General features: G+C 39.0%; 1 protein-coding gene across 1 annotated transcript in view; it reads left to right on the top strand.

Moving 5' to 3' along the window:
• The window catches only part of LOC148816055 (nuclear receptor subfamily 6 group A member 1-like), a 58,892-nt gene that overhangs the window by 21,644 nt on the left and 14,636 nt on the right, over window positions 1–22,612 (top strand). Inside the window, exons 2-3 of the mRNA XM_088904652.1 lie at window positions 11,474–11,704; window positions 21,958–22,013. Of these exons, the coding sequence (XP_088760778.1) occupies window positions 11,474–11,704; window positions 21,958–22,013 (287 nt within the window). The remainder of the gene's footprint in view (window positions 1–11,473; window positions 11,705–21,957; window positions 22,014–22,612) is intronic.

The raw sequence follows: 22,612 nt of genomic DNA, 5'->3' as shown, positions 1-22,612 counted from the left end.
GTTTGCCAAGAAGCTAACATTGGGTACCTAATGAGAAAACTGTGATCGCTTTAAAGTTCAAGAATTGAGGAAAAATGGAAAATCCAAGTGATATATGCACTTTAAAATCCTCTGTGATCTACAGCAAATTAAAATTCTCAAGGCAGCTGTACGCTGGACGTGATGCCACAATGAATAGCATAGGGAAATTGTGATTCGAATATTTCTCACCTGAGAATAGGTGATGTTGCTGTGAAGCCAGGGCAGCCCTGGAGTGATGTGAAAAACAGATTAAAAGATGTTGACATGTTGCATCATGTGTCGTATGAGATGCTAACCCACACTCTTTGTGGATGACCTCTCTGTGTCATTTGCTTCCTGTTTGTCGGGAGGGAGGCATACTAGCTGTAGCGCGTCTTCCAATTCGGGTCTAGGTATACGGGCCAAGCCAGATACCAGTTCTTGAAGACAGGGAAATTCGCCCAGATCTTGTTGCGGTATTTCGTGCGCCTTATGCATCACTTGCACTTTTCCGTCCGTCAGTTTTCTTAGCGCCTCATCCAGTTCAGGGTCACAGGGAAGTGAATGCAAGGCGGGATGCACTTTGGATGGGACACCAGTCCACTGCAGGACACATACAGACACACACACACAATTAACTTACAAGTATGTCTTTGGCTGTGAGGAGGAAACCCGTACACCTGGAGAAAACGCACGTGGACATGCAGACTCCATGCAAGGACCCCAGGTTTGAAACTCAGTGTCACAGTGTGACAGCAGTGCTAACCACTGTGGCGCCATGTCAGCCCACTTGTATGTAATCAGAGTAAAAGCTGCAGCGTTATCTGTTTTGCCACTGTATGTCATTTTAACTTCAGTGTCCCCGCTGTAGCACAACCCTCATCTCCAGCTGCCTAGTAGTCATGTTGCGGCCACAGTGTCATGTCAGCAGATGGATTTTCATATACGGTCCAGTGCCACCTCAGGCAATGGAAATTCGCGTGACAAGGCTGAGGCCAAAAGGTGATAAAAGTTCCGAGGACAGGTTGGGAAATTTACAGACCTGAGAAACGAGTGACGAGAGAGAGAGCTCGTTTGGATGAATGAATGAAAAATGAATTCCATGCAAATTTAAGGACATTGCGGTTGTTTTCCGAATTTAGCGAACTAGTTGGTTTCTGCCAGTGAGGAACCAAGCTTCCTGATTAAAGTGTTTGATGTTTAAAGAGGATCTTCGGAAGTGAAGGTAACATTTGTGAGTATAATCATAGATCTGCAACAAAACATTACTTCTGCCATAGAAGCTAAAATCCTACATGAGACTTCCTCAGTTCTCTAATAGAAGTAATGAATAAGCATACACGTACAAGAACTGGTTTCCACACAGTCTGTGACTGATGAAATACCATCGCATTGCAGAAGGCAGTATGCAGCATTGTAGTGTATGCATAGGGTATCTGCTTTTCAGAAGTTTCTGCAACCTCCTGACTCCTTACTCATCTTTCAGTGTTACAGGATATTTATGGCTTCACTGAAGAGTGCAACAAAGGGATATTACTGGCTCTTTATCTAGGACTCTACTACTTTAGAAAATAGTTTGCAGTGCAGAAAACTCAGCGGGTACCTTGTTTCTGGGCCCATTAAACTTTTTTTTTTTCCGCAGACCCTTGTGTTTTGCAACTGCTTATGACAGAGTGTTTCTACATTGAATCTGAAATGCAATGTATCTTTGAAGCATGGCCAAATATATATTTTGACGTAGAATGCCCATAGATTTAACATCTTAAACACTGTTCTGAAGAGGGATGGAAATTAAACCTCGGATGATATTTAAACAAAACCCCATTTTCCCAAAGATGCTCTCTTTCAGTTTACGGGAGTCTTCTGCTTCTGTTTCATGGAAAACCATCTTCGAATTCTTCAAATTCTCCAACTTCAAAGTTTGTAGTTTGCGGATGGTAGGTGAATCAGTGTCTGGATGTAATGATGGCCCCTGATTTTACAACGTCGGAAAGTAACACTACAATTGCCTATATTATTCAGATACATTTGTTTGATTATTGTGTTTCAGTTTTGAAATCGTACATGTTATACAAAGCCATGCTCTTATATGCTGCTGAAAATCAAGATGTTCAGGATGTTTTATAGATCACAACATTTTGGGGGCTATCAATATTGATGCTGCAGGATAGAAGGTGTTCATTATATTGTCACCATTTCAGCCTCCCTACCACATATTTTAAAGGTTAGTTTTTTTAAGCAACGCCTAATCTGAATATCCTTTTAATTTATTTTAGAATTTATTTATAGTCTGCCAGGAGCTTATATGAAGTTTTACTGTCTTATAGCGATCCATGCAGAATAGAAGCATTATTTCTCTTAGCAAGTTAGATCAGTTCAATGTGCAAATATGGCACAAAATTAATTACATTTTTTCATCTGCTTGTGTTTTAGCCACTCCTGTGCACACACACACGAGCACCACGGATTTCGTAGGTGTTAAGATTTAAATGAACAACAGCTGTGTGATCTGGTGTTTTTTATAGCTGTCTTTAGAAACAGATTTTAGTCTTTCCAACTTCAGTCCTTATAGGATAGGATCTTCCACTCTTGGGTACTATTAATGCTATGGTTACAGACAGTAAAACTGCCAAATCATTAAGATTAATCTGATTATTTTAATATGTGTGTAAACAGAATCTTCTGTCAGTGGAGTACAATAAAGCCAAAACAGCTAGTAATTAGAGTGTGAAATACCTAGGGGATTTAAATGTCTCTTGTTCACTATTTAGCATATCTGTGAGAGAGGCTAGGCAGTGCTGATTCTCTTTCAGCTAATTGTTTTAATTTAAAACCCCTCCTGAGTGACACCTGGATCTACATTTTGTCCTAAAAGAGGCAATAAAGGGTTAAGTTTCTCTTCTCCTTGAAGTTGCACAAAGTTGTTTTCACCTTCTTGAAAGGTCATTTTCAAGAATGATTGTCCAGAACACACTGAAGTGGATATAATGATCGTGTTGTGTTGTATGTTGTAAGTATTGTAAGTAAAAATACATTTTAAGAACAAAAAATGGAAGATATTCAGCTTTACTATATGTCGAGTGTGTAATATTCTTTGATAATTTAGAAGAAAGTTTTATTACACTCATCTGAGAGGCTTGTATAATCCAATTTTTCTAACAGATTTGAACAACAGGTTTACATGCACACACCCTAGTGCCTCTCTCCTTTTCATTAGTTAGTCACAGGGCCACTACAAAAGAAAAACCATGTGAGAATTTTTGGGTATGTTTTACATATAACATGGTGCACAGAAACCTTCTTTGATTTTGTAAAAATCAAATCAATGCTACTTGTCAAAAACATTTTTGCCTGAAACTGCAATTTATCTTGCTAGTTGATTTTAATGTGTAGTGTGTGTCCGGTAAGGTGCGCTGTTGCAGGAAAAAATAAAAGCTTTGTAACACTGGACCTTGGTCTCTCAGCTCAGCTAAATTCAACTGAAGCATAAAGAATTATCTTAAACTTAGCTTTTCACAGTCGGTTTTTGAACTCGTACAAAATGAGTTCAGGTGACATACAAATGCCCAAATATCCGAGCACACGTGCTCATTTTTGTTCGTTTATGCCCGAGTCAAGGGAGGGGTGCGAGCGTAGTTTTTCCCATGTTGTTGTCACCTCCCCAGGAGCAGCTGAGGTTTTCCCACCACACGGCTGCTTTGCATAGGATGAAAAAGCTGTGATGAATTTAAAGGTCATTGCTAACTCAAGTGCGAGCCGACCGAAGCCGGCATTCTTGCGTATAATAAGAATGAGTGACAAATAACAGGGGTCAGGAGGCAGTGACCATGAGGCCGTGCTGCCTGCTCAATAGCATCCTGAAGAAATCCAAGAGGAGGTGCCGGGCCAGTAGCCCTGGTGTTTACCGTGATCCAATCAGGCTGAAAGCAAGGCATTAAACTCTGGTTGCAGGCCATTTTATTGCAATACATTTGTATTTATCAAAACCCCTCTGAAATCCAGCTTTTTTTCCCTGCATTAGGGATTAATACAGTGTTCAGGACACCTCTCAAAAAAGCCTCCTGATGTCTGCATTTGTTTTGTTTTTTTTCTTCTTAATCGCGTCCGCTCTCTGAAGCGTCAGCACCCCCGAATTAAGGAGTGCGGCCATTGCAGCTACTATTGTAGCCGTCTTTGTGTGGGTATAACATGAAAATGCACTATGGCCTTCCCTGTTGTGCTTCAGACAAGCGATAGCCACTGTCTGATATAATGGCTCATTGACCTCTAAACAGGAGGAAAGACAACAATGTTAACTGATATCATAATTATGAACATAAGCCTTGAGAAGGTCTTTTTTTTTTAACCCTTTGTGACTACTCAGCCATGTCTCTCACTTAGGCCCAGGAACATTCCAGTCTTGTAAGGTCTTGCAAAGCTCAGCTATTCACCGTAACCATGGTATCTTCCCATCTGTTAAGGATTTTTATGACGGAGAAGGTGGTGGTTGGGTTGAGGGATGTGTGAGTGTGGGGGGGGGGGGGTAGGGCTGGGTATTATATTCAAGCATGTCCCCACCAAGTTAGACAGAATGAGAAAAGGAAACTTAAGAGGCCTTTGCTAATGCTCTCCCTGTGCTTGTCTTTATCTGGTAAATGAAGGTTGGGATTATGCCATTTAAGATTTTAAACAGCTTTTTAGTTGCTGCAGCTTCTGCCCAAAGTGTGCTGCAGTGAATGTGCTGTTACCTAGGTGATTAGCAGAGCTGCACTTTCTGCTGGCAGCTCAAGGAAGATTTAGTGTCCAGAGTATAAAGGCAGATTTTTTGAGTCCTCATAAATATACATAAAGAAAAGAAACCAATAATGTCATAATTTTGAGGCACAGGGATTAAACAAAAGAGAACTGAAACCACTGAGGTAATGGTTAGCCTTTTCTGCAGCCTCGTAGATGAGCAACTATCTATGAGACCGTGAAGCCTAAAAACAGCGAAACTAGTGAGATGCCTGTTCTTATATAAGGCTCCTGAGAAAGATCGTGAGTAAAAATCTTTCTTTTAGAGCCATATGGATAGGTTGGGAATAAGAATAATGTCACTCTTAAGAAAAACGACAGTAATCTGTTGTCTCATTAAGGGGTTAAGATTTCATGTCCTGTAATGCTTACATATACATGTATATGTAAGCAAGCATTCTTGTTTCATTTGAAATACAGTAGATAATCTTATGTGCCAAGCCATCTATTTAACTTAAGGCCTTGAAACAGGGTCTGTCATATCCACTCTCTTCTCATTATGGACAGCTTATTGCTTTCCACAGCACTGAACGCTGTGCTGATTTAAAACCCATTCAAAACCAGTTTTTCCTCATCTTTTTTAAATAGAATAAACCTCCATTTCATTACAGTGTTTACTCAGTATTTTTTACTTAACGAGTCAAGGCACACCATGGCGGAGTAGATTACACACTAAATACTCATCCTGGTTCCCTCCTAGTATACATTTTTAGAGTGCTGTTAAGCTAGTGCTGGCTGTTGCTTGTGACAAGGATATTCAGATAAATATCGGGGATGATAAATCTAATTCCTGACAGTTTATAAAACAATTTAATCCTGTACTGCTCACATATGAGTTTCTTAGCCTGGAAGCTGAAGGGTGTTGAATGATATTGTCTCGTTTTAACGCTGTTTTAGACGATTAGTTCTGTTGAACAGTTTCAAGATGGCACAGTACCTATGGAAAAGTACTTTTATGGATAATTTTGGTTGCATTTTGTTTTCCAAATCAGGCTTGCACCTTGACAAGTATTTATGAACCTTTGGAACACCTTTTGAGTGGTTTCCCTGAATGAATACACTGTGCTGTCTTTGAAATGGCACCAAGGAAGCTTTTGACTCGAGTGCTTCAAGAATGTATCAATAAAAAAATGATTTTAAAGAAATTGGATTTTAATTTTTCTTTAGCTGTCGGGGTCTACTTTAAAATCGAATAAGGAGCAAAGCAATCTATAGCATATACCTGGGTGAGGCTCAGCAGTTATTCTGGATAAGCATCCCCAGTAAACAACAAAGTAGGTAAAGGAAGAAAAAATTACATTGCTGATTTAATTAAGGAAAGAATTTAAGGAGGTCAGATTCTGCATGCTCAAAGCAGAATTCAGCCTGGACACTGGGGTAACATCCTTACTCTTAAAAATAGTGTCACGTGAACTTTAATCAGGTAATCGGGACCATAGTTTGATGTCTTTTTGGTGTGTCCTAAGGCATAATCCTGGAGCTCTGGGTTCTCGACCAGACTCAAGAGTGCCACCTACTGGTCCACCAATACTACTTCCAGCAACAGCATTGTTTTCTGTAGAAGAATCCCACCTCAGTACTACCTAGCCTGAATCTGGCTAATTTAAAAAGGCTTACAATGTGGTTGTATTATCAGTAATAATAATTAATAATGATCCTATATAGGTAGCATGTTTTAACTTACTATTGCTTTGATTACAGTTTGTAAACCACACTTTTAAGATCTTGAAGAATATTTCCAATGATATTCAGGTAGATGCTGCACATTGGTGGTAGTGGAGGGGAGTCCCCATTACCTGTGAAGCGCTTTGGGTGGAGTGTCCAAAAAGCGCTATATAAGTGTAGGGAATTAATATTTATTGTCTAAATCCAATTTATTTCGTACAGACATATATTTGTCACCTGTATGTGCTATACAAACCCACATATATTATTTACATGCTAATAAAATGCTTCGGTCTGCTGTGGGCACCACATTTTAAATTTGCTGTTTGTTTAGACTCACAACAGTTGCTTTTTTAAAGGGGAGCCAGCTGTCTTTGTTTACACACTTGGGTAGGTTAATTAGCAAGTACTCTAGTTGGGTTTAAAAGGTAACAGAAAGCCACAGAGGCCTGATTCCCAAAATGAAGTGCTTGTGTAAATAAAATAGTGGAGGGTGTGGTTCTAGTTTACTCTTGACTGATTGAGTAGAGGCCTCCAGCAATCACTGCACACATGTACTGTAACATTCCCATTTTTTCAGCTTCTGTGCAACATGGCATTTGACCCATATTCGTTCGCTGTGCCCTGCATTTTTGTTCACAGCAGTTTTTAAACAGTCACATTAATGTTTGCTGGGTACAACCATGAAATGCTTCAAATACACACCAAAGTATAAATGGCTTTTTAGAAAAACAGTTTTTAGCATTTTTGTTACTGAGAAAATCGTGCTGTTACAAAGCTGATATTTATTGCAGAAAAACAATCCCTTCCAGCCACTGTGATAAGACTTTTTCATGGATCATTTTCTCATTGCGTAGACCAGTCGGTTTGATTTTAAGGGCTCCCAACTTGTCAAATAAGCTGAGTGTTCTGGCTGAAGGAAAAGGACCAACACAACTCCACCCTGTGGTCTCTTTGTATATCAGAATACATCTTATTTAATAATATACTATTTTATGACAAAAACGTGTGCAGTTCATTGTACTTTTAGACAGATTTCAGTGATCGGCGATTTGTGATAGAAAGGACCGTGCTTTACTGCAGGGGGAAGAAATATATTTTCACTCAAGAGATACGCATTTAGGCTTCCATAATCACAGTTCTGCGTTCCATGGGCCTTTGTAGTCGATTAGCTAACCTCAAGTCTGAAGTACTGTATAATTCGCCACACTATTTTAAGCAACTGCTGCATGTGTTTTTAAAGTAAAAATCAAAACCTTTGTCTACATCTGTTTTGCATTAAAATGCCTGACCCCTCCCTCATTTACAGTCTTGTATTGATTTAGGGTCAAAGCAAGGACTTCCAGTTTTGAAGTAGCCCAAATAAAAAAATATTTTTTTTTTGTTCCAGTATTCCTTGGCTTTTCACAGATGTATACCAGTAGCCGTTGCCTCTCTGCTTGGTGCGCTAGTACTTTGACTTTGTCAAAGCAAAATTTTGCTTTGATTTTATGAGCTGCTAGTAGGGGCAAAAAAATAGCATGGTAAAATAAGAGAGAACTGTGAGTGATTTGCAGTATGGGCAGTAAGAGAGATGTTATAGGTATTGAGACTTACCAAGCAACCTGTACTTACCTCTTCCAAGTTTGTGGATCTTCTTTCAATCTGATGTATTTTTTAGGACCTTTTATCTCTAGATTTTGGGAATGTGAGGAGGCCAAGCAAATATTGTGCTGTTTGGGAAGATCTTCACAGCTCACACAACCAAACACAGAAGCAGGTCAGATTGAGATAATGGGACTGCAGTGGAGGCCGAGAAAGTCATCTGCTTTTGTTATCCGCTTCGTACTTCATTTATTTTGGCAACTCTGTCTATTAGCGTTATTAGACGTCACCTAGAATCCTGTTCAGCTACTCTTCAGCCTTATTCTGTCAACACGAGAATGTTCAAATGTGTTTCCGTTAACCAATTTAATGTGACAGCCCCTGTTGCTTGAAGTAATGCAATTTGCATGCGGCTCTCACTGTAGAAAAATACAGAGGTATAGGAGAATTCTTTTTTGTAATAGAAAGCATCTACTGATCAGGGCTTCATATGTAGAGCATACATACAAAACTGATTTTGCATAAAATCCAGGTGTATAGTATTTTAAAATCCAGAAAAATCATAAACCAGGCTTGTAGAATTTTGGAATACTATAAATGGAACATTTGTCAAAAATAGTTTAATATATACTATAAGAAATTGCAGAAAGGGCAAAATGGATATATAAGTGAAAGTACACGTGATGGAAGTGTTTCGTATAAAAATGTTGCCCAGTGCAGTATTGTGTTGACATGACACAGTGTGATTATTATCTTGACGATAAGTCTCATTGTGCCAAACCATCTCAAAGTCTGTGTATGTATAGGCAGTGAAACACATTTAGCGTTTACATCTTGATGTGTTGAATGCATTGAGCTCTTGTGTACAGGCTCTGACGTACAGGTACCCAAGCTGCGCAAATGTGATAAAGGTCTTGAAAGCAGAGTTTTTGCACACCGTGATCCACTAGACGATTTCTGAAAAGTGTTTCCAGAACAGTAAAATACAGAGCAGAGTGAGGATTAACTTGGGGTAACAAAAGAAAGGGACTGAAAATGGACAACAGAAATGAAACAGTGAAAAGAGATACAGATTGTTGTTCACCATACCTCTTTCCTCTGGAACACATCTCCTTGGATATGAAGGCATCCCTCAGATCATGCCTCAAGATAACAGCGACATGAATCAGTGAGCCAATTTTATGAAAACCTGTTTGGTTTATAGAGATGATGGGACACTTACAACGATTTCTTGGGGCCTTCAGAATGTCCTGATCATCAAGACCCCAGGAGATGTGTGGATACGCGATGTTCACAATTACTCAAACCCTGGCAAGAGGTATTTAGTCAGCTCCTCTTTGGCTTGAAGAGACACTTCCTGTTGTTTTTTAATAGGTTCTGAAACTCATTAGGGATACTCGCCCACTGTTCTAAACAAGAATCAGAAATTATGAGCTCCACTTGGGATTGCTTTCTCCTGCTTATACCTTGAATGTTTAACTCATGTCATTGATGACCAAACAACAGCACTGATCATTATGTCTGTGCCCTCAGCTGTTTGGTCAGTGACCTTGCTGCAGATCCATTTTGTTGTTCATAAAACGAACACATCGTTTTTCTACATAAGCTTTATTGCTCTGTGCTTAACATACCACGGGTGCAAAAATTCAGTGTCACCCAATCATGTTGCATTTCTGCAAAGCTTGTGTCTTCCCACGGATCTCTGACTGGGGTCTCTGGAGATCATCCTCAAGTGGGTATCGCACTTAATTTCAGGACTGCTGAAAAATCATCATGTACTTCTGTATTTTCTTTTAAATCTATTAACTTGCAATTCATCAAGATTAAGAAATACATATAAAAAATGATGATTGTCATGGTGCCATAAAGTTTAGAGACCAGTGCATTGTCCATTAAAATAATTATTTTTGAGTGACCTCATCAATTAACTGTCAAAGCATTCAGCAGTTGCACACCAGTTTGATCCTGACTGGGGCCCATCAGGCCAGTGTAGCAGCTCTGTCGAGTATATTGGTTAGGTCTGTTGCAGACAGGAGTGGAAACTGCAGTGCACTGCTGTCAGGTGTGTAAATGTGAAGGCTTTAGCTTTCTCACACTTGCGTTTTTGCGAATGTCTGACTTCAGTGCTGCAGCTTCATGGCTGAATCGACCTACATCATGGTTTAGGTTTTTCACCAGAAAGAATGAAAGACAGCCGTTATCAGACAAAAGAGTTAAAGAAACTACTGAAAATCTTTCAATGGGCTTTTTGCAGCATTTTTCCATCTTAACTAGACTTAACATATATTACCCAGTGTTAGGGGATACTTCTGCCTCAGTTTTAAATATGTTTTCACATCACATTTCACATACTTAAGTAACTGCTACAAAACAGTGTTGCCTACATATCAGAACTCACATTATTTCTCGATCAATGTTTCTTTCCTATAAGTCTGTGTTCTGAATTAATTGTAAAGTCATTTAAAGAGGAGGAGTCTCTTCTACTTTCACTAAAGGCATGTAAACATTTCATGTGCACTTACCAATATAGCGTGACACTATTGATAGTATATTTTCTCTTTCTATACTGGTTTTCCTATTTATCTTTAACCCCATATTATTATGCAGTATATTGATTATTTTCCTAAAATGTGTATTGCAAAAGGCAATTTTTTTTACTGTAAACAATTTAGAAGTGTAATGTGCAATGAAGAAAATCAGCGACAACAGCAAGTATCTGTACACAAGAGCTACATGGACTGTAGCAGAAGATTGCGTCTTTTCTTTCTAAAGTGCTGAACAGACATACAGTATCAGAAACATGTTTGTGATGTAGATTGCTTCTTTGAGAAAGAGTAAGTGTGTTTTGACCGCTAAAATGACACACAATTGGTTGGGAAACAAAACATAAGTCATTTGAGGACCCTGACAAGTATTTAATATTATGCTGATAGACATATACAGGTAAGACCCCTAAAGTTGTCTTTCTGAAGGTTTTCATATTCAGATTTATTTATGTCTGCAGAACAAAACCTAGCATGCAAAGCGTATTCTAGCCACAAGCAAAAATTACATTGCAGAACCTCCATGTATGCAGAAGCAGAGGGGCGGACAAAGACCCCCACAGGTCATCTTTTCCAGATCAATAGAGACACGTGAAAGATGTCCAAAAATGTGCAGCAGAGACTTTCAGGCCCGAAGATGAGACAGTTCATGAGATAGTAAGGAGGCCTTGCGGTGGATATAGATCCTGTGGTACTTATTGACAACCGTCACCATATAGCCCTTGGTGGCTGTTGTACTCTTTGTAATTAAACTAATATTTTGTTCTAATGAGTTAGACCCAGAACACATTGAAGGAAGTTTGTGCACTGGGGGCAATTTGGGGTCAAGTCATCTGTTATCTTTGCTGGGGAGAGCACGCCGCCAAGCCTCACAAGGATGTAATCGGAAAATCCGTCTTGTTTTGCAGATGATCAGGCTGATCAGCGAACTTGCCTTATCTGTGGAGACAGAGCCACAGGCCTGCACTATGGCATCATCTCCTGCGAGGGGTGTAAAGGGTTCTTCAAGCGCAGCATCTGCAACAAGCGAGTCTACCGCTGCAGCAGGGACAAGAACTGCGAGATGTCCCGCAAGCAGAGGAACCGGTGTCAGTACTGCCGGCTGCTCAAGTGTCTGCAGATGGGAATGAACCGCAAAGGTAAGGGAAAGGCTCACCTGAGCAGGACGTACCTGTTTCCCTGTCTGGGCAGGGCGCTTTTACTGCGTGGGTGTTGAGAAGAGGCTTTATGTGTTGGGGGGGGGGCATTGAGTATGATTTGGGATGACATGCTGCTACTCTGAATAGCTCCTCAGAATACAGCTCAAAGCGGTTTGATATTTTGACAGTTTGATTCTGTCTCTCTCATTCCAGCCCCGTAGGTTTCTGTAACTCAGGATGACATTGACTTGCAGTCATCGTCGCTGTTGTAGAAGTAAAATATATCGGAGAAGAACAGAGATTGTTTGCTTTATTAGGAATTGCTTTCCTGTCAGTGTCTCCCTGGTATCATTCAAAATGAATTTTCCTGGTCTAAAAACAGGCCGACATTTTCTTCACCTAAATTCCCCGTTTTATAAAGTCACTTCAAATTGAATATGCGCAGGAGTATAAGCAAAAAAAAAACCCCAACTAGTCTCTCTTCAGAACCCACCACCTACAACGACATATTTAAACAAAGTTTATGTCGTGCTCACAAATCACTGTGGCATTTAATAAGGAAAAATACTGTAAAGTGTCATTATGAAGTAAAATAAAATTTTACTTATGTTACCTTTCAGTAGCCTGCAGAATCAGATCATGTAAAGGACATTTTGCTGTGTTCCAACGATAGTGTGTTCATTCCAGGTTAAAGTCAAAAGGGAATTTTGTTTTGGGTTTCCTTTATAAGGGAAATCACTGTTTGCACATCCCAGTGACTGAAGTGTGAGTCTGGGAGGTGTACTGGAAAGTGAAATGTCTTTGGTACGCACCACAAAAACAGCAATGAAGGAACCACGTTGAACAGGATCTTTATTATAGAACAATTTACATTTCACTGAGATAATGTTATGAATGGTTGTGCTTCTGCTTTAATTTTGAATATCCAATTCTGCCCCATAACAGACCCCCTGACGTTGCTCTCATTCGTTTAACCTATAATTAATTGCTTTTGCTTTCTCTGAAAGCACATTGGCTTAGGTCAGTAACAGGTGTAGCTCAGTATGCCACTACATCTTGCAACTGTTTTAAAAGGATCTGTATTTATTGGTCTATTACTGGTAGAATGGAAAATAGAACCTGGGTATTTATAACAGCCTTAATAGTGTAATCAACGCACTGCTGAACAATATTTCCAAAATATGCTTTTTTCCCCCACATATAGACGTGAAAGAATTATTTTTGTGTGGCTTCACTTCATTATTTGCAGTTCTTGCAGCATGTGCAATCGAGGGCTGTGCTTGTGTGTTTATTTTGTTTATATGTATTTTTTGAACAGACAAGTAAAAGGTTCACAGATGAAGGATTTCATCAGGCAACATTGCTCCGTATTTTGTGGTTTTGTAAAACTTGTTACCAGTTGTTTTGTTATTGTTGTGTTAACTTTATTTTTGAGTATGTATGGAACTGCATGTGACAGAACTGGAGCCTAAAGAGTAATTTATTCTCCACTCTGATCCCTTTGTCCTGAGAGCTTAATGTAAGGTCAGGCTTGCCTATTTTTAGCATTTATATGTACGCCACACATAACTTATTGTAATAAATTATTAAGATGGCTTTGACACTTTTTAAGTTTCATAGCCAGTCTTGGGAGACTGTGATCTTCGTTCAGAGTGATAGCTGCATAATCAGTTGTTTCTAGATTAAGTTGGGTTTTCATCAGTTTAATTGGTTACTTCGGGAGACAGACACGGTTTTCTAGCATTTTGATGTACTCTGCCGCATTAGTGAAAATGAGTGTAGGGATAAATTACATTTTCTGAACACATTTCATTTGCAGCCTTTATTTTATGGTGACTGCTTGTAGATTTAGAAGGGGCTTTTACATGTGTCTTTGTATTGAAAATAACCATGCTCATGTATGAAGGGCAAATTTTGTGAATAAGATTGTTTATTGTGAAATATAACCTCAAGTCTAATACAACATCAGCTCAATCCATTTCATTACAATGGAAAACACAGAAGAGCAGTAGTTAAGATTTCTAGCGGTATACTAATATAAAGGTCTCAGGGTAATGATAAAGATAATAACCTATTTTGATGTAAAGCTGTGGCTCATTACTTTTATTCCTTGGTCAGCGAATTTGAATCTAATCTAGATCGCTTGAGATTTTAAGGTGAATTATCTGAAATATCAGTTTAATCAGTATTTAAAAGGTAGGAATGTCCTTGTATCCACGTTTGTCAGCGTTCCTTGTTGTGATTGTGAGTGCTGTATTTTGGTTAAAACAATATGCTTAGCATGCCTGCGATTCTCAGAAGTGAATGTAGGTGCCTGTTCCAGACTGAATGCTTGCTGTGTAGCCTAAGATAATGGGGGGCTGTGCTGTGAAATGTAAGACCACCAAGGTTTTGTGGAAGGGTCACGGCCAGGCTAGGATAATTTAACCACAGGTGTTGTGGCACTGAGATCAATATCTGCCCTCTCATTATGCTCGTCATGAGACTAAAACCAGCTATTTATTGAGGACAAGAATACATCTTTTATGACAGCAGAAAAAAAAGCACTGTCATGATTGTTGCTCAGCATTGAAGGGTGTGATTAATACTATCCACACATGTTCACATCTATAGCTGTCTGCAGTTTAATAATAAATACACAAACACAGTCAACAGCAGCGACTGGGATTCATAAAAAAAAGTTAATTCAGTGCAGCAAAGCACCTTGTCAGAAATAGTCCTGCCTGCGATTTGTTTGTTTGCACCAAGCTCTTGTGACTTCAGAGGCACATTTCCTTCACCTGTCACAGTAAAAGGTCTTTGTTACCCTTTAATCCTTAGAGATTTAACATAGGCAGTGTGGCATCTGCTTTTTCGGAAGTGGTTTTGTGTTTGTTTTCTTTCATTTAAAAATTGAGGTTCTTTGTAGTACCATAAATAAGAGACAGGTTAGAGTTACTCTGTTATTACCCAGACTAAATTATTTTGAACCTAAAAGGCTTTAAGGACGACTTCCCTGTTCTATGTGAAGGCAAGCAAAGTTTCATTTAATTTTGAAAAAGCAAACTGATTTTACTTGTATTTGTACTTTAGAGTAAGCAGATATCGACATGTCAAAACTGGGGAGGTGAAACGTTTCAAAGCTTTCTGAATGAAGCCTGTTCTTTTTTTCACTTTGAGGACTGTGGTCTTGTCGGCCCCCTCTTGTGGATTGAAAGCTACGGTTTTCCTGTTTTTTGGTTTCTATTTTTTCATCCCATTTCTGAGGAAAGACCTTGTAATTCATAACATCACTTTTTTTTTCTCTGGGAATATCGTTTTGCATAATAGATTGAAGTTCAGTACTTCAAACCGCAGACACTTGTATTAATTGTGATGATGAAGTGGAAAGTTAAGAGATAAGAGAGAGATAAGAGATCACTTTATTGGCCATATACAATTTCTTGCATTAGGAATTAGTCTTTTCGGATACCCCAGCCTGCTCTCCGAGACACAGACAGGTTATAAATAACTTGTGTCTATCAAAGGCAATTTACCCAAAGTAGAAAGGATGAAGCATCCCATCACCTTGTGATGCCTGAAATTCAGGCATTTGAAATTCCTAAAATCTGAAACAGATGAACTGCTCTGCAATGGCAGTTTTGTTTCCAATTTTATATGACACATACAACAGTGGCACGCAAATAGGGTGTGTATGTTTTTTCTGACAGTTAATGTGTCACTTTCCAAATATGTGGGTAAATACTGTATACAGAATCAGGGAGGCATTCCTGTGCGAGAGTGGTCTGGCACCGCTTTACTTGACAGACAAGTTGCGCTGCACTCGTGTTGATCTTAGTATGTGTTGAGAAAATGCTGGAGTGCTCTCAATAGTTAAAACCAGCCTGCTCACTGAAGGATGATTAAGATTTTTCACTTATGAATCAAAACTGTGGAGTTTACACCACAATGTGAGTTTGTTTTTACATTTTGGTTGAACATGTATTTTTTAGTTTGTCTTCAATTAGAATATATGTATCGTTTTATGCTACTGTTGTATATTTATCGTGATGTGATTTTTAATACGTCTTTCATTGACTGTTTATGTAAGCCAAACTCGTACTGTGAAACGGATCATACCAGCCTCACTATCCTGTGGGGTGACAAAATGGCCTTTTCCGAAAGTTGCTGTTTCTTTGTTTAACGGGGGCTTTTTTTAATGGGCTGTCCAAAGCGTTTCTTTTGAGGGGGAAAAAAAAAAAGAGAATTAAGATTTTGCTTTGAAATACAGAAACCGAGTCTGACAGAGCCTCAAGGAATTATCAGGGTCACCTTTGAAAAGCAGTGCTGCTCTGGGATTATTCCTTTACCCAGGCCAAAAGAGTCAACCGTGTGGCTAAGACCTTTTGTTCCATTCCCCGATTGGACTACACTGCGCGAGAGAATGCTTTTTGTCCAACATCGGGCAAGGTCATGTCTCTGGCTCTTTGAGGTTAGATGAGAGTGACATGTTATTTTAATGAACAGCATCATTATTTCACTTTTTTCATATAATCCTCCACCATTTATCGTGATTAAGTGTGATGAGGCCAGAGCCACTTTATCCTAAATTCAATTAAGGGCATTTTCAAGACACGCTGTTTGTCACTCCTCATATAATAAAACCGTATTATAAAAACACAGACACCACCATCCAAGAGATGGACTTTTAATGGAAAAGCAATGTTTTTTTTTACTTAAGCATCCTTTCCTGCTATGTGGAGTTTAGTCTTTTAAATTTCTTAAGCTGCTTTATTTGCAGTTGGCAGTGATTTTAGATCCATAAACGACTTTGTTCTGGATGCATGAGATATTGTGAATTTGATAGAACGTTCATGAATTTACTTCTATGCTGTTGCATTTAATCGAGGGATCCATTGCAGTGCCAAGCTCTGCTGGCAAAGGAATTAAGAGATGTTGCCAGACATCATTTTGGATATTGAGATCCTTATGGTATTCATGGTTTTAATTTCACTACTGTTTTACCATTTTAAGGTATTATAATTTAGCGGCTTGTTTCAGAAGGCAGCAAAAAAAAAACAACTTTCTTACTGCTTTGATCCCGATAAAGAGAGATAAGATTCCAGTAAAATCACAGACGGAGATTGCTTTCTGCTCAGACGTTTGATATGCAAAGTACATGATATGATCATCAATGATTAGTGATGCCTGGAGGGATAGAATTAGAAACTCACAATTTTATCACAACCTTAAAGGCCATGGCTTGTTGTGAAAAGAACTATCCCACTACCATGTCTTTGAAGAGCAGTTGTGTTAAATATGAGAAATTTTGTTTTATTTTACTGTAAGATCTGTATAAGTTGTTTTTACCCTTACCACCTATGAATAGTTACTTTTGGGTAGGGAGAAAAATTACTACTTCAGTTATTGTAGGATACGATAAGTAATCCTATTTGTGATGCTGTAAAATTTCTAAAAAAAAATAAAGTATTGCACAATAAAACATTTTAAAAAGAATATATATGTTATTAATTCCTTCAGAGTAATTTTGCAATTCTGTGATTAGACAATATCAGGTTTCTTTTCAGGAACAATGAAGCTGTTTGAATGGGATCTGTAGTGTAACCTAGTGGACAAATATAGGAACTACAAATTTAGTTTTGACCTATAAAAATATCATTTTTAAGGGTTAGAGTTTATGAATGCTAAGTTTATAAATGAAAAACATTTGTATGCACTGTAAAAATGTTCTGGCTTTTGTTTTGTGAAATAACACAACTTTAATGGCATGATTAGCCTTATTTCTGCAACATTTAAAAGGCTCTTTGGGGGAAAAATAAAGATGTCTCAAATAAAATGTACAGTATGTTTATAAATTGTTATTACGAGCTGTAGAGTCAGATAAGTATGTAATGATATATTTTATGTTTTTGAGCTCTTTCGGGTTTACAGATGATGGTAACATGTATATTCCTGAATTACTAGGAAGTAAATGCTATTTCCTTGTAAATGTTTCAAAATTTTACATTTGACTAAATACCCAGTTGCCACTGATCCTTCATTTAATTCAATTGCATGTTATAAACATCGAGTATCGTTTCAACCTGTCTGTTTTTCAAGAATAGCTGTCATTGTTGTCCCAGAAACTGCCTGTAAAGTGTAAGATTCTGAAACTTTCATTTTCTCTTTAGAAGGCAAATAATTGGCCTTGGTTACTTGAAAGTGCCCTTACCCCCTAACAATCCCCATCTCTGAACTGGCTTCATCACTCTGTTCTCCTCCCCACTGAGAGCTGGTGTGTGGGGAGCGTACTGGTGCACTATAGCTGCCGTCACATCATCCAGGTGGGGCTGCACACTGGTGGTGGTGGAGGGGAGTCACCATTATTATTATTATTATTATTATTATTATTATTATTATTATTATTATTATTATTATCTTTAGATCACAAAACAGTTATCGCCTATATCAGCTGTGTAGCCAGCTGCATTGCAATGTATCCAACTACCCCATTGGAAATTGCTTATGTAAACGAATGCATACCTTAAAAGATGCGAGGAGGCTTTGTTCATTTTAAACATTATCAGTACTTTCACACACACTGGGATTTTAAAGCCTTATAAAACTCCCTCTATTTATAGTGGATATAATATGAATGTATCTAGAGCAACAACAAGTTCCTACATAATTCCTTCTGCCTGCAGAACTCCAGAGATAAGGTTTTTCTGTGATAATTATAAATAATTGCAATACTTACTATTCACAATATTTTGATGGAAATGCTGTCCAAGACAAAGGTATTTACCATAGAAAATGTATGCAAATAGTGAACATTCAGTGTTATTAAGGTCAAAGTAATATTCTGGTATTACTACATTAAAACTGTTACATCAATCTTACTGCTTTGTATTTATTTGACCTCTTTTGAGCTGTTTTGGATGAAAATAACTATGCAGAATACAAGGAATAATAAGACCATATTTTATACCATCAGTGGACAATTGTCAAGTACTGTTCTTTTACAGTCTGTAAACACTTATTTGTTTGCATGATTCCTGTAAAGAATGTTACACCCTAGCATTGTATTATTATATATTATTCACAGAACCTTTTTGATTTTGAAATAATATCTATGTAGTTTGCTACATCCCTCCATTTTCTAACCGCTTAATCCAAAACAGGGTTGTGGCGGAGCCAGAGCCTATCTGAGCAAGCAGTGGGCACAAGGCAGGGTACGCCCTGGATGGGACGCCAGTTCATCATAGGGCAGACACAGACCAACACAAACTCACACCAGGGCTCATTTTTCCAGAATCCAGTTAACCAAACAATATGTTTTTGGACAGTGGGAGGGAAACAGAGGAAACCAGAGGAAACCCTTCCCAAGAAAAAGGAGTTTTCTGTTAATGGATGGATACACCTATACTATTGTAATATCATAATACTAGTAGTCTCCCTGCGCAGCAGACTGAGTGGGGTGAAAGATTGGGAACAATTACTCCCCCCGCTTGGAAATCAAGGAGGAAAGATTAAGATGGCCTTCACCGAGATTCCGTAGTTAACAGGAGAACTCCGAGTTCTCCGTAGAGAAACAGTGCTGGGAGCTCTTCAGTGATTCAGATTCAGGCCACAGGGGTGACAGCACTTCTGTGAAAGTCATACCTCAATGTTCAGCCCGTCAGTCAAAGCAATGGAATTTGAATAATCTAAAAAAAAAAGGGTGGGCCTTCTTTACAGAAGGTGAGTTTCTTTTCTAGCTCTTCTTTTGAGGGCTCCTGGCTGATATTTGTCTTTTTGAATGGCTATCCATATACCTCCATATAATGTGCCTCCGCAGCTGCGACACCAGAGGTTTGTAGAGGAGGTGAAGTGTGCAGGCTGCTTCGGCATGTCTGCAGCAGGAGCAGGTGGGTTTAATCGACCGTACCCATCTCCTGGGCCTGGCCTGCGAGCTGAATTCATATCGCACTCAGTGCGAGGCGATCCAGATGACAGCCACAATTTGCCATGCTGTGGCTGCGCTAGAGGATGTTTATCTGTGGCATTCTGATAAGCCATGCTGCAAATCTTACGAAAGATAGGGCTGTTTCCATTCATTCGACCTGGATTCGGAAAGAGAGCGTGACCGTTTACTCTATAAATGGGACACAATGGTTATGGCAAAGGACTTCAAGAATATTAACATTTTCATTTTTTAAATTAAAATCATATTTAATGTTAATAGATAACTGGTTTAGAAGATTCTGTTATCCAGATTAGGTTTACAGAGATTTATGGGGTTAACAAATGTTGTTGGTTCAGCAAACCCATTTCGATATATGACCTCATCTATAGTAAATGGCTCGTCAGAAAGACAAAGTACAAGGCTCTCCAGTCACCTTCTCAGTGGCAAAGGAAACTCTTTATAATGAGCTCTTTTTCCTAGCCTTCTGCCATGTTGTGCGTTATCTCTCCTTCACCTTGGTCTGGTCCTGAGGGAAAACACATGCACTAGAACTGAATCCTTAACAATGAAGGAGCTAATTGTAGGTTTTAGATCCGCAATTCACTCCTACACTTAAACTTCTGCACTGCTTTTTTATAGAATCACATGTTTGATAAAAGGTCCTGTTAGCGGACTTTAAAGGCTTCAGATAATAAGCCTCCATCACCCATCTCTGTACTTCTCCACGTTTAAGCTGCCCATAGGCTCCAGTCTGCCGCCTGAATGCCTTTTCTGTCGCTGTTCCATTGTTATGGAGTGCCCTTACTTCGAATCGCCAAAAAACACATTTTTGACTCTTCAAATCTAAACCCAAATCTCACCTTTTTACTAGGGCCTAGGTCTGATTGCCCTGCTTTCTATTGTTTTAATTTAACTTTTTCTTTTACTTTTTATCGTACTTTTTTTCCCTTATTACTATGTACAGCATCCTGGGGTTTGGAAAGGATGCATGCAGCTGCAAATATAGCTTTATAAAGGAAGATGCTCAGGTAGACTTTATCTGAGCAGCACAAGGTGGTCTGTATCAGTGGGAATCTGCTTATGAGGTTATGAATTTCAAAAACAGATACCTAGGTGTCAGCTGGCTGTGTTTACACAGACATAGTCACGGTGTTGCGTCATACAGAATGATGGAGTTCAAGATCAGCCGATAGGTCCTACTTTGTACACAACTTCGTAGTGTTGGTGTTGAGACATACTGTACACATTTATTACACATTTATATAATTTAATTTATCTTTTTTTCAAGAGTACCGAGGAATATTAAATGACTAATAAGGCTGATTTGTAAAGTATGGTATTTAATAGTTTGTCTCGTTGTGATCAGGAATCTGTAGTTAACATTAGCTTTACCCTGGACAGTGCTGCCTTCTAGTGGCAACTGGTGGTACTGTCACCAGTAGGCCAAAAGCTATGTTAAAGTGGTTCTTGATGGCAGTGCAGACTGACAGTGGGAGCGGAGAAGTAATTGTAAACTTTGGTCAAAATGTGTGATTTGTTCTAACCTCAGAAGGTTATCTTCTCAGCTTCAGCACGTTCTTGCATAGAGCCTGTGAAGAAAGAGGGCACTACGAGTCTCGCATCTTGCTGGGAAATCATTGATGTTTTCCTACTGATGACCACTAGAGGGGACCAGACACACACAAAGGGGGTTTCGGCAGGGCAGAAAGTTTGCTATCAGTACCCAATGAATCCTTGGGATTCTGAGAAGCTTTGAGATTTTTACGATGTAACGTTAGAATTCCATTAAAAGCACATCTAAGTTTCTTTATCTGAATAATATTAAAAGCCAAAACATGAATTCTAAAACCTGAAGTTGTACTATATACAACAGACATTGGTTAAAGGAAGGAATACTTTTTTTATTAGGAGGAGTCTTATTGGCTTTGTACCATAGAAACGTAGAAGAGGTGTTTGTGATAGAACTAATTGTGTTTCACAGGGTGGTCCTTGTGTATTTTTTTGTTTTTTGAAAATGGGTATTTTGTTGAAGGGGGCTAGTAGCTGTTGTGCTGTGTTAACTGCATATAAGGATTGTACAAACGGGGAGGAACAAAAAAATCCAAATTATTTGCTTGCTTTGTTAGTGTACAGCGATACTTGTCTCTGAGTTATTATCGCTGATATCGATGTTTTCAACTTTTGCTGCCTGAACCAAGCACATTGGAAAGTACAGAGATAAAAGATGTTCTTGGATATGTTACTGGCAAAAACAGCGCTGTGTTTGAGGAGACACTATGCAGCATGTGAGTGAGCCCGGTGGGGCTTGTTTCTGCTGTTCTTGACCCATTTCACTGTTTATCCTTCGCAGCAATCAGAGAGGATGGGATGCCAGGAGGGAGAAACAAAAGTATCGGGCCTGTCCAGGTAACTCTCCTTATTTTCCTCTCTTTTGCTCTTAACCTGTAATCTTTCTTGGGCCGTTTACACTGCTGCGCACTGTGGAGTAGTGACAATGTCAGCCAAGGTAGACAAAAATGGTGGCCACATTCAGACTATATAGCGCCGTCTGGGGTTTACTGACTACATTCCTGTCCATTCTGTTTGTCCGTCCAGCAGTCTAACTTCAAACCACTTCTTCCATTTCTGGGTAACGGAGAAGCCAGAGCTTATCCCAGCAAGCAAGGGGCACAGAGCAGGATACACTCTGGATGGGACACCAGTCCAATTTTAGGGCAGGCAAAAAACACAGACATACACACATTCACTCACACCAGGGGCAGTTTTCCCAGACACCAGTTAACCTACCAGTGTCCATGTTTGGACTGTGGGAAGAAACCAGAAGGTCAGGAGGATACGCGGGTGCCGCCGGGAAGAGCATGCAGACTCCATACAGACAGTCCCTCCGGTCTGGAATTGAACCCAAATTTCATTTCTCCACAGTGCACAAAAAAAACAGATGTTTCAATACATCAGCTAACTAGTATAAAGCAATGGGATAATAATCTAATTTCTTCCCAGATTTT

The sequence above is a fragment of the Atractosteus spatula genome, chromosome 23, assembly GCF_055471065.1.
Source record: "Atractosteus spatula isolate fAtrSpa1 chromosome 23, fAtrSpa1.hap1, whole genome shotgun sequence".
Lineage (NCBI taxonomy): Eukaryota > Metazoa > Chordata > Actinopteri > Semionotiformes > Lepisosteidae > Atractosteus > Atractosteus spatula.
This window is presented reverse-complemented; position numbering and strand designations above follow the sequence as displayed.